This window comes from Anabrus simplex, chromosome 1 (genome assembly GCF_040414725.1).
Source record: "Anabrus simplex isolate iqAnaSimp1 chromosome 1, ASM4041472v1, whole genome shotgun sequence".
Classification (NCBI taxonomy): Eukaryota; Metazoa; Arthropoda; class Insecta; order Orthoptera; family Tettigoniidae; genus Anabrus; species Anabrus simplex.
In genome coordinates, this window is record NC_090265.1 from 619,700,662 (window position 1) to 619,713,042 (window position 12,381).

At 39.5% G+C, this 12,381-nt stretch overlaps 1 protein-coding gene across 1 annotated transcript in view; it reads right to left on the minus strand.

Moving 5' to 3' along the window:
• Positions 1-1,105: 1,105 nt before the first annotated feature.
• Positions 1,106-12,381, minus strand: part of LOC136871110 (hemolymph lipopolysaccharide-binding protein-like) — a 31,986-nt gene continuing 20,710 nt past the window's right edge. Inside the window, exons 4-5 of the mRNA XM_067144960.2 lie at positions 10,912-11,157; positions 1,106-1,580 (exon numbers count right to left, since the gene is read on the minus strand). Of these exons, the coding sequence (XP_067001061.2) occupies positions 1,402-1,580; positions 10,912-11,157 (425 nt within the window). The 3' untranslated portion in view covers positions 1,106-1,401. The remainder of the gene's footprint in view (positions 1,581-10,911; positions 11,158-12,381) is intronic.

The window sequence follows — 12,381 nt, forward strand, 5'->3', positions numbered from 1 at the left end:
CATCAGTACTCCCCACACCGACTTTGACTGGCAGTAGGAATGGGGTCCTTCTCCAACTCCTGTGTAACTGGCATTAGTAAGGAAGGCCTACCATTGTAATGATTAGTTCACTTCTCGATTTGACTTGCAGAAGGCAAGGGAGCATGCAGTTTTGTTTAAAACTCCCCTACCCGATTGTTTTTGGCAGTAGGCAAGGGTGCCCGCCATTATAAACAAATGTCCTCATCTAAAATGTGACTGGCATTAGGCACAGTGGCCTGCTATTTAATGGAAACTCACCAACTTGGTGTGACTGGCAGTAAGCTGGCTGGTAGTAGAAAAAGGGGCCTGGCATTATAATGACAACTGCACATCTAAATTTCGACTAATTTAGGGTATTTGCCTGCCATTATAATAAAAACTCCTCAACTGTTATCTGTCTGTAAGTAGGAGAGGGGACCTGCCATTGTAACGAAAACTCCCCAAATCGATTTTTGACCGCGCAGTAAGCAATGGGGCCTGCAATATTATAATTTAAACATCCCAACTCGATTGTATATGGCAGTAGGCAAGTGAGCCTGCCGTTATATCACAAATCCGTAACAAACATTTTACATTGGAAACAGCGTATGGGGACCTCCCCATGCTGATTATCGGATAACGCTAAGAGACATGCAAATTTTAAATAATCATATTTACTGCATGTACAGTATTTGCATCGATATTCGAATACAATGTAGAATACCGTAACGAAGTACGGGTACATTTGCTAGTCAGCTATAAATGACATTTCTTCTTTCACTCCTTCGAAGACATGCGTCTTTGTCACAGACTAAATGAATTCCTAGGTACCAAACGAGTTGGCCATGCTGTCAGGAGGCGTGCAGCTTTGAGCTGGCATTCGGAAAATAGTGGGTTGGAACCCAAATGTCGACAGCCCTGAAGATGTTTTCCTGTGGTTTCCCATTTTCACTCTAGGATGTACGTTAATTAAGACCATGGCCGCCTCCTTCCCACTCCTAACCCTTCCTTATCCCATCGTCTCTATAAGACCTATCTGTCTCGGTGCAACGTGAAGCAGATTGTATAAAGAAGAAAAGAAAATGCCTATAATATAATTCTAAAATCGTATGATTTGTGGTCGTAGATTTTATTTTCTACTATAAAAGCGTACATTACATCACTTTAAGGAAGAGATACTATTAATTTATTTGACATTGGAGTGCTAAAATATGCTAGAAGATAGAATTTATATAAACGTACTTTGCATGTACATTTATTGATGAATGCATTTTTTAAATAACTATTTATCCTCACGAGCTAATATGAGTAAAATACAGTAGAATTTCTCGTCTTCATCAACAGAGAACTTAATTAAAATCAATTTCAGCAGTAATTTCAGAGCATTGCAAACTTAATAAATTAGTGCAGCTCCTGCTCACAGAAGAAGGAATGTTTAGTAATGCATTGGTCATCATTGAAAAGTGCAGTGTCTTTTAAGATTACAACGCAGTCTTCTCCGGGGGCTGTAGCACTGCCTCTATGATTATTCGGTTCATTTGGAGCCCACTTGGCGTAACCAGTCTTCGACAGTTCTTCACCTAGAAATATAAAATGATATAAAATACTTGACTACTACTACTACTACTACTACTACTACTACTACATGGTGTGGGTTACTGTAGTCACGTCCTAGTTCATGAACCATGGTCAACGGCTGAGTGGCCTAGTAAGTGGTGCTGAGAGTCGGGATACCAGTTCTACGGAATGGGAGTGGGCATCTCGGACATATTCTGAGTCATGGCCTTCCTTGTGCTCAGGTGGCTAGGACAATAAAATCCACTCTAGTCCCTAACCCGTTAGAGGAGAAATCCTCACTTAGACTATGTGTAACTAGGGTAGCATCCCGCTTCATGAATTTAACGAGCCTAGAACATTTTAAGCAAGCATCGGACCTATGGGAGTAACGGAGTCCCACTCCCACTTGACAGGCGTTGGACTCCTTGGAAACAACTTGGCGAACGAAATAGAATCCGATGGGGAGCTATCAATATTAATGGGGATTATGGAAGAAAGTAGAACTGGCTGAGTCAGCAAAGAGGATGCATCTGAATGTCTAAGGTGTACATGCTATTCGGATAAGGGGAAATAAAGAGGAAAAGATAGTAGATTATAAAGTGTACTTAAGGGGTGTTAAAATGGGAAGGGCAGAGTCTGGGGTAGGGCTGTTCAACAGGAATACTATTGCACGCAACGCAGTTTCTGTTAGGAACGTAAACGAGTGAATGATGTGGGTAGATTTGGCAGTTGGAGGAATTAAGACCAAAATTGTCTCAGTTTTTCCACCATTTAAGGGTGCAGATGAGGATGAAATTGACAAGTTTTATGAAGCATTGAGTGGCATCGTAGTTAGAGTCAACAGCATGTATAGGATAGTGCTAACGGGCGATTTCAATGCGAGAGTTGGAAATATAACTGAAGGATACGAAAGGGTGATTGGTAAATGCGGGGAAGATATGGAAGCTAATAGGAATGGCAACAGTCTGCTGGACTTCCGTACAAATATGGGTTTAGCAGTTACGAATACATTCTTGAAGCATAAGGAGCTACACGCGGAAGGGTAGGGGTACCAGATCCATAATAGATTCCGCCTTAACCGACATAGAATTCAGGAAATCTGTTAAGAATGTACAGGCTTTTCTGGAATTTTTCGATAAAACAGACCACTATCTGGTTTGTAGTGAACTAAGTATCTCTTGGCCTAGGATAGAGAAAGTGAAATCTGTCTGCAAACTAATAAGGGTAGAAAATCTCCAGGAAGAGGAAATTAGACAGAAGTATATGGAATAATTAGTGAGAAGTTTCGAACACAGGACAGTAAACCGATTCTGGATATAGAAAGAGAATTGGTGGCATACAAGGATGCTGTAGTAGTAACAGCAAGGGAATGCCTAGGAACAACTGTGTGTAAAGATGGGAAAATGCGAACATCTAGGTGGAGTGATGAAGTAAGCAGCTTGTAAACATGAAAAGAAGGCTTATCAGAAATGGTTCCATACAAGGGCTGATGCAGACAGGGAATTGTACACAGATGAAAGAAACAGAGCGAAACAAATTGTTGTTGAATCCAAAAATAAGTAGTGGGAAGATTTTGGTAAAATCTGAAAAGGCTAGGTCAAACAGCAGGAAAACCTTTCTAGACAGTAATAAATCATCTTAGTAAGGGAGGAAAAAGGAAATTAACAGCGTCTTGGGTAATTCAGGTGAACTCGAAATTGATACCAGGGAATATTTTGAAAATCTTCTCAATGTAAATGTAAATCTTCATGGTGGTGTCGCGAACGATGGAGCTCGTGGGGAGGAGGAAAATGATGTTGGAGAAATTACGCTCGAGGAAGTGGAAAGGATGGTAAATAAACTCCATTGTCATAAAGCAGCAGGAATAGATGAAATTAGACCTGAAACTTTCAGGGGTTCCGCTGTCTGTAATTTCGCTTGTTTTACCAATTTTTCAGATATTTATCCGTTTTAGGTCAACTCAAGACCGAATCTGTGTTTTTTAATTTTTCACATCTGTTTGTCTGTTTTTCTGTTAAACCATCACGGCGAAACGGCTGTATAAATCTCGACCAAACGTCACATTTAGAGTATACTCATCTCGAGAAAGGTTTTGATATGCATATGATCTAAAATTCTTTGAATAGATGAGGGGTTTATAGGAAAACCAGAACAGTTTTCCTCCATTTTCTCTTATACTATTGCTTTTCTGTTAAATACGTGTACTGCATATGAAACGTCGCTTCATTATAAACAACTTTTGTTATGTTCTTAATTTAGGCTACTCTTAAAATACAGAGAAAATTACTATTTTCTATGGGTATCATGCTCTGCATTGAGTGACCGACAGACCGACAACAAAACTACAGGTTACCATGGCAAAGTCTGAGACTGCTTGCCAGCAGGGAAGTAATTTATTGCCATTTTCGTCATCATTCCTGTAAACTCGTGGTTGTTCCTTATACAGAAAGCAATTCTGTGGGATATTGGCGGAATATCGTTATAGGTTATAACCGTCCTCGAATTGCTTAAGTAATAACACCATTAGTCATATCCTTATTTATTAACCTAAAAATCCCTGTTCCTAAATTTCTCCTTTCTTACCGCTTTTTTATATCCGTAACTCATACCTTCATAACTTATTGAGGGATATTTGATTTTTCAATACACCCACTTGGTATTTACATATTTGTCCTATCCGGCAGTCCTCAGATATAATCCTATTTTCTATTCATTTCAACTTTCTTAACTATATTACTTTCATCCATAATTTCTCCGTGTGTATGCGAGTGCGAATTCTGAAACCTGGAAACTCTTTTCTTGGAGGAAAAATTCCAAGCTATACAAATATATAATTTTCGGTCCCGGATAATATCGAAATACGGATGCAATTTTAATGACGGTGCAGACATTCGTTTCGGGATAATTGGTGTCACAACGGTAAGTCGTATAACAAAACAGATAGTAAAATCTCCGCTCTATTTGGAGAGAACAACCACTTTGGTCTTATGAGTTATTGTTCTGTCTCGATTGTTGATACGTTAGATAGCACTTCATTTCTCGATTATAGTCAAATCCTTCGAACTCGATTATGATCGGCAGTAGGAAATGTTAGCTTCCATTATTCTCAAAACTTCCTCAACGCCTACCTTGCATCAGAAACAACGTATTATCACCTTCCTTTCCTGTTTCTAGGATAGCGCTAAGAGGCATGCAATTTAATTTAATCTTACTCACTGCCTTAACAGTAATTTACGGAGTAATCCGTATACAATGTAGAATACCGTAGCCAAGCACGGGTACATTTGCTAGTAGAATAATATTAACAAAGAGTGTCGGTAAGGTACCTTCAGATTGGACAAAGCAGTAATTGCACCTATATATAAGCAAGGGAACAGGAAGGATTGCAACAATTATCGAGGTATCTCATTGATTAGTATACCAGGCAAAGTATTCACTGGCATCTTGGAAGGGGAGGGTGCGATCAGTGGTTGAGAGGAAGTTGGATGAAAACCATTGTGGTTTCCGACCACAGAGGGGCTGTCAGCATCAGATTTTCAGTATGCGCCAGATAACTGAAAAGTGCTACGAGAGAAATAGACAGTTATGTTTATGTTTTGTAGATCTAGAGAAGGCATATGACAGGGTACCGAGAGAAATGATGTACACCATACTGGGGGACTATGGAATCAAGGGTAGAATATTTAAATCAATCAAAGGCATTTATGTTGACAATTGGGATGCAGTAAGAATTAATGGTAGAATGAGTTTTTGATTCAGGGTACCTACAGGTGTTAGATAAGACTGTAATCTTTCACGTCTGTTGTTCGTAGTATACATGGATCACATGCTGAAAGGTATAAAGTGACAGGGAGGGATTCAGTTAGGTGGAAATGTAGTAAGCAGTCTGGCCTATGCTGACGACTTGGTCTTAATGGCAGATTGTGCCAAAAACCTGCAATCTAATATCTTGGAACTTGAAAATAGGTGCAAGGTATGAAAATTAGCCTTTCGAAGATTAAATTGATATTATTAGGGAAGAAATTCAACAGAAATGAATGTCAGATTGGTGATACAAAGCTGGAACAGGTCGATAATTTCAAGTATTTAGGATGTGTGTCTTCCCAGGGTGATAATATAGTGAGACTGAATCAAGGTGGAGTAAAGCTAATGCAGTGAGCTCGCAGTTGCGATCAACAGTATTCTGTAAGAAGGAAGTCAGCTCCCGGACGAAACTATCTTTACATCGGTCTGTTTTCAGACCGACTTTGCTTTACGGGAGCAAAAGCTGGGTGGACTCAGGATATCTTATACATAAGTTAGAAGTAACCGACATGGAAGTAGCGAGAATGATTGCTGGTACAAACAGGTTGGAACAATGGCAGGACGGTACTTGGAATGAGGAGATAAAGGCTAAGTTAGGAATGAACTCGATGGATGAAGCTGTACGCATAAACCGGCTTCAGTGGCGAATGGAAGAGGAGAGGGTACCTGGACTCTGTTGTGGAGCGTAAAGGAGGTAGAGGGGGACCAAGATGACGATGGTTAGACTCAGTTTCTAATTATTTAAAGGTAAGAGGTGTAACCTCCTCTACGAACCATGTGACCTTGCCGCGGTGGGGAGGCTTGCGTGTCCCAATGATGCAGATAGCCGAGCCGCAGGTGCAACCATATCGGATGGGTATCTGTTGAGAGACCAGACTAACGAATGGTTCAACGAAAGGGGGGTAGCAGCCTTTCGGTAGTTAAAAGGGCGGCAGTCTAGATGATTGACTGATACGGCCTTGTAATAATACTCAACATGGCTTAGCTGTGTTGATACTGCTACACGGCTGAAAGCAACGGGAAACTACAGCCGTAACCACCTCCCGAGGACATGCAGCTCTCTCTGTATGAATGATGTACTGATGATGGCTTCCTCCCGGGTAAAATATTCCGGAGGTAAACTAGTCCCCCATTCGGATCTCCGGGTGGGGACTACACGAGAGGGGGCGATCATCAGGAAGATGGATACTGACATTCTGCGAGTCGGAGCGTGGAATGTTAGAAGCTTGAATCGTTGTGGTAGGTTAGAGAATCTGAAAAGGGAGATGGATAGGCTAAAGTTAGATGTAGTTGGTATAAGTGAAGTACGTTGGCAGGAAGAACAGGATTTTTGGTCAGGCGACTACCGAATTATCAACACGAAATCAAACAGGGGTAATGCAGGAGTTGGTTTAATAATGAATAAGAAAATAGGGCAGCGGATAAGCTACTACGACCAGCATAGTGAAAGATAGACACCAAACCAATGCCCACCACAATAGTGCAGGTCTATATGCCTACTAGTTCAGCGGATGATGAAGAAATTGAAAGAATATATGAGGAGATAGAAGATTTAATACAATATGTAAAAGGTGACGAGAATCTAATTGTGATGGGAGACTGGAACGCAGTGGTAGGCCAAGGAAGAGAAGGTAGCACAGTAGGAGAATTTGGATTGGGACAAAGGAACGAAAGAGGAAGTCGGCTGGTTGAATTCTGCACTGACCATAATTTAGTCCTCGCCAATACTTGGTTCAAACACCACAAACGACGGCTGTATACGTGGACGAGACCTGGAGACACTGGAAGGTATCAAATAGACTTCATTATGATTAGGCAGAGATTCAGAAACCAGGTGTTGGATTGCAAAACTTTCCCAGGAGCAGACGTGGACTCTGACCACAACTTGTTGGTCATGAAATGCCATCTGAAGTTGAAGAAATTGAAGAAAGGAAAGAATGCAAAAAGATGGGATCTAGACAAGTTGAAAGAAGAGAGTGTGATGGATTGTTTCAAGGAACATGTTGCACAAGGACTAAATGAAAAGGCCGAAGGAAACACAGTAGAGGAAGAGTGGAGAGTCATGAAATATGAAGTCAGTAGGGCTGCTGAAGAAATGTTAGGAAGGAAGAAAAGATCAACTAAGAACCAGTGGATAACTCAGGAGATACTAGACCTGATTGATGAACGACGAAAATACAAGAATGCTAGAAATGAAGAGGGCAGAAAAGAATACAGGCGATTAAAGAATGAAGTGGATAGAAAGTGCAAGGTAGCTAAGGAAGAATGGCTGAAGGGGAAGTGCAAGGATGTCGAAGGCTGTATGGTCCTGGGTAAGGTAGATGCTGCATACAGGAAAATCAAGGAAACCTTTGGAGAAAGGAAATCTAGGTGCATGAATATTAAGAGCTCAGATGGAAAGCCACTTCTAGGGAAAGAAGACAAAGCAGAAAGATGGCAGGAGCATATCCAACAGTTGTATCAAGGTAACGATGTAGGTAATTTCGTTCTGGAACATGAAGGGGCTGTTGATGCTGATGAAATGGGAGACCCAATTTTGAGGTCAGAGTTTGACAGAGCTGTGAGTGACCTAAATAGGAACAAGGCACCTGGAATTGATGATATTCCCTCTGAATTACTGACTGCCTTAGGAGAAACCAGCATGGTAAGGTTATTTCATTTAGTGTGCAAGATGTATGAGACAGGAGAAGTCCCATCCGATTTTCGGCAGAATGTTGTTATACCTATTCCCAAGAAAGCCGGTGCTGACAGGTGTGAAAACTACCGCACTATTAGTTTAGTATCTCATGCCTGCAAAATTTTAACACGTATTATTTACAGAAGAATGGAAAAACAAGTTGAAGCTGAGTTGGGGGAAGATCAATTTGGCTTCAGAAGAAATGTAGGAACACGTGAAGCAATCCTGACTTTACGTCTGATCTTACAGGATCGAATCAAGAAGGACAAGCCCACGTACATGGCATTCGTAGATCTAGAAAAGGCATTCGATAATGTTGAGTGGACCAGGCTATTTATGATTCTGAAGATGATAGGGATCAGATACCGAGAACGAAGAATTATCTACAACCTGTATAAAAATCAGTCTGCAGTGATAAGAATCGAGGGCTTTGAAAAAGAAGCAGCAATCCAGAAAGGAGTGAGGCAAGGCTGCAGTTTGTCCCCTCTCCTTTTCAATGTTTACATAGAACAGGCAGTAAAGGAAATCAAAGAGAAATTTGGAAAGGGAATCACAGTCCAAGGAGAGAAAATCAAAACCTTGAGATTTGCGGATGATATTGTTATTTTATCTGAGACTGCAGAAGATCTCGAGAAGTTGCTGAATGGTATGGATGAAGTCTTAGGTAAGGAGTACAAGATGAAAATAAATAAGTCCAAAACAAAAGTAATGGAGTGCAGTCGAACGAAGGCAGGTGATGTAGGAAATATTAGATTAGGAAACGAAGTCTTAAAGGAAGTAGATGAATATTGTTACTTGGGTAGTAAAATAACCAACGATGGCAGAAGTAAGGAGGACATAAAATGCAGACTAGCGCAAGCAAGGAAGAGCTTTCTTAAGAAAAGAAATTTGCTCACTTCAAACATTGATATCGGAATTAGAAAGATGTTTTTGAAGACTTTTGTGTGGAGCGTGGCATTGTATGGAAGTGAAACATGGACGATAACTAGCTCAGAAAGAAAGAGAATAGAAGCTTTTGAAATGTGGTGTTACAGAAGAATGCTGAAGGTGAGATGGATAGATCGAATCACGAATGAAGAGATACTGAATCGAATTGGTGAGAGGAGATCGATTTGGCTAAATTTGACGAGAAGAAGAGATAGAATGATAGGACACATCTCAAGACACCCAGGACTTGTTCAGTTGGTTTTTGAAGGAAGTGTAGGTGGCAAGAACGGTAGGGGTAGACCAAGGTATGAATATGACAAACAGATTAGAGCAGATGTAGGATGCAATAGTTACGTAGAAATGAAAAGGTTAGCACAGGATAGGGTGGCATGGAGAGCTGCATCAAACCAGTCTATGGACTGATGACTCAAACACAAGAGGTGTAAGACAATGAGGCCACAGCACTAGTTGCACCGAGCTCGATAGCTGCAGTCGCTTAAGTGCGTCCAGTATCCAGTATTCGGGAGATAGCGGGTTCGAACCCCACTGTCCGCAGCCCTTAAAATGATTTTCCGTGGTTTCCTATTTTTATACCAGGCAAATACTGGGGCTGTACCTTAATTAAGGACACGGCCGCTTCCTTCCCATTCCTAGGTCTTTCCTGTTTCATCGTCGCCTTAAGACCTATCTGTGTCGGTGCGACGTGAAGCAACTAGCAAAAAATAAGCACTAGTCGCCACAATCCTCTATTTGCAACATGTAGTAAATTCACAGAAGTTTGCAGACTGAACGCTGGAAGGCATAACGGTCTATAATGATGTATGTATATTAACAGTAATAATACAATTAACGGTTCTCCAATAATTATTTTAACCTTTTTGGAGACGCCAAGGAGATGGTAATTTTGTCTTAAGGAGATATTTTTAATTCCGAGTAAATTAACAAAGCATTGCCAAAGAGTTATATTTTACTCTGTCAGTATTAAATTCGACGTGCGGAAATCAATTAAAATTGTAGCGAGAATGCGTGTATTCCAGGTCGTATATGTATTCAAAGTAGGAGATATGGACTTAACTCCATTAGTTGCAGCAGCGTGGAGAATAGTCATCCTACACCATACACAAGAGCAAGTGAACTTCTGACCAGACTCGGTATTAGAATTTTCGTGCCTCATTGAGATGACTGCATACATTTAAGATGAGTCGTAAGAAGGTAGCAGGAGTTTATATAGCAAGTGTTTGACTACTGATATAGACTCAGAAAAAACTTGTTGGAAAATACATAGATTGGAGAAACACTAGCCAACCCAAGAATTCCAAAGATAGTTGAAGAGACACTGAACTGCAACATTTGCTGAAACTTGAAAATAGAGCTCTCTATCTCTTAACAATCGGTAATACAAATATTAACTGAAAAACACAGTATTATTGTTTTTTAAGGAAATTTCATCTTTTTGACCTGGATGTCGTAATATGATAGGCTAGTTTTCTCTTCCACATTTCAGTTATTATTTATTTATTTATTTATTTATTTATTTATTTATTTATTTATTTATTTATTTATTTATTTATTTATTTATTTTTATTGAACTAATACGAGTATTATCGTATATAGAATGTGTTATATAATTACCACATTTCATTGCTGAAATCTTAAACATACGTTCAAATTATTTATATGTAGAATAGGTCGGAGATGAAATATTAGGCCTACAACTATTTTGTAAAACGTATCACATGACCATACCTTCGGGATCTCATAATTTTGGCACATTTCAGTCAAATATTTCTCTCTACATGTAGAACAAAAACTCTACCAGTTATTTACAATGGATTTCATTTAATGGAATATAGAGGTCAGAGTTTTAGTTAAACAACAACCTGACCTATTCCCAGACACACTGAAGCCAGTGCCTTAACTGTTAGTCACAGTACAAAGATTCTTACCAAATATTGTGACGAATTTTCCTTCAGCGACGATGTCGTTGACGCCCACGTAAGCTGTAGGCTTTTCATTTCGGATAAGCATGTCCTTCAACACTTGTGCTTCTATGTCCGAATTAATGACTGCTAGATGTGCGCCTTCCTGCTGGCAAATATTGAACGCTTCTGTCCAGGTCTGAGCAGTTTTGTGTAGCTTGTAGCGGCCCACCAGGGGATGAAATTCGTAGTCGTCGCCAAGTTGGGATGGAGCTATAGTAAAACATATTTTGTGATATTACTTCTTTCAAGGGAAAGACCTCGCAATCACTCATGATTACAGTTTTAAAATGTACCTCAAAATGTCAATAAGACAGTTTTTAAGTGAAGAAATGAACAACGGTATTGGTGATTGAAGAATGTAATCGAATATATAAATCTTATCTAGGCCTGTATATAAAATAACATGTCATGACTGATTCATCACCGCCGACTCAAAACTACTGGACACAAAGAAGTGAAATTTTGGGGATTTTTTTTATCAGAGTGCAGGTACTCACCAAGGGAGGAGTTTCGGATATTCCGTCTATAAGGGGCGTGAAATTTGGGGTGAATTATTTAAATGAGTATATCTATCTCAAAAACTTAAAAGTTTACAGATGTAAAAAATTTGCCTTTGGAATCTCCTTTAAAAATTACGAAACACGTATTTCTTTGCTTTCGAAAAATCCACTTAAGTTGGGGGGGGGGGGGGAGCGAAAGAATTGAAAAATTAGTTGAATTATTTCTATGAAGATGTTTGTATATAAAAATCTAAATATGTTACATACGTGGAATCTTCTCTAAAGAAGCACATACATTTTGTTTTCGGAAAGTCGACTTAAAGGGGGGGGTGTGTGAAGATAAGTAAAGAAGGTGTTGAGTTCTGTTTATGGGGATACTTACATCTCAAAAAGTGAAGATGTTACAGACGTAAAAGTTGGTATTTTGAATCTCCTTCAAAAATAGAAACACATAATTTTTGTTTTGGTAAAGTTCACTTAACAGGGGAGGGGGTTAGGATGAAGTGAAGAAGAAGTTGAACTCTTTTTACGAGGATACTTATATCTCAAAAAACGGAAGATGTTATAGACGTGAAAACTTGTATTAAAAATCTCCTTTAAAAATAAAGATAAATTTTTTTCGGAAAATCCACTACAGGGGCTGAAAAGAATTGAAGAAAGCTGGTGAATTTTTAAATTGAGTACCGATATATCTACAGTATACGTCGAAAACTTAACATTTTACAGACAAGAAACATGGTATTTGGGAATTCCTTTAAAAGTACAGGGACATGTATTTTTTTGTATTCGGAAAAGGCGCTTAACGGGGGTGAAAGGAAATGTAAAAGGGTTGAATTGTTTTTATGAGGATACTTATATCTTAAAAACTAAAGACGTCACAGGCGTGAAAATTGGTATTTTGAATCTCCTTTAAAAATAAAGGGACATATAGCCT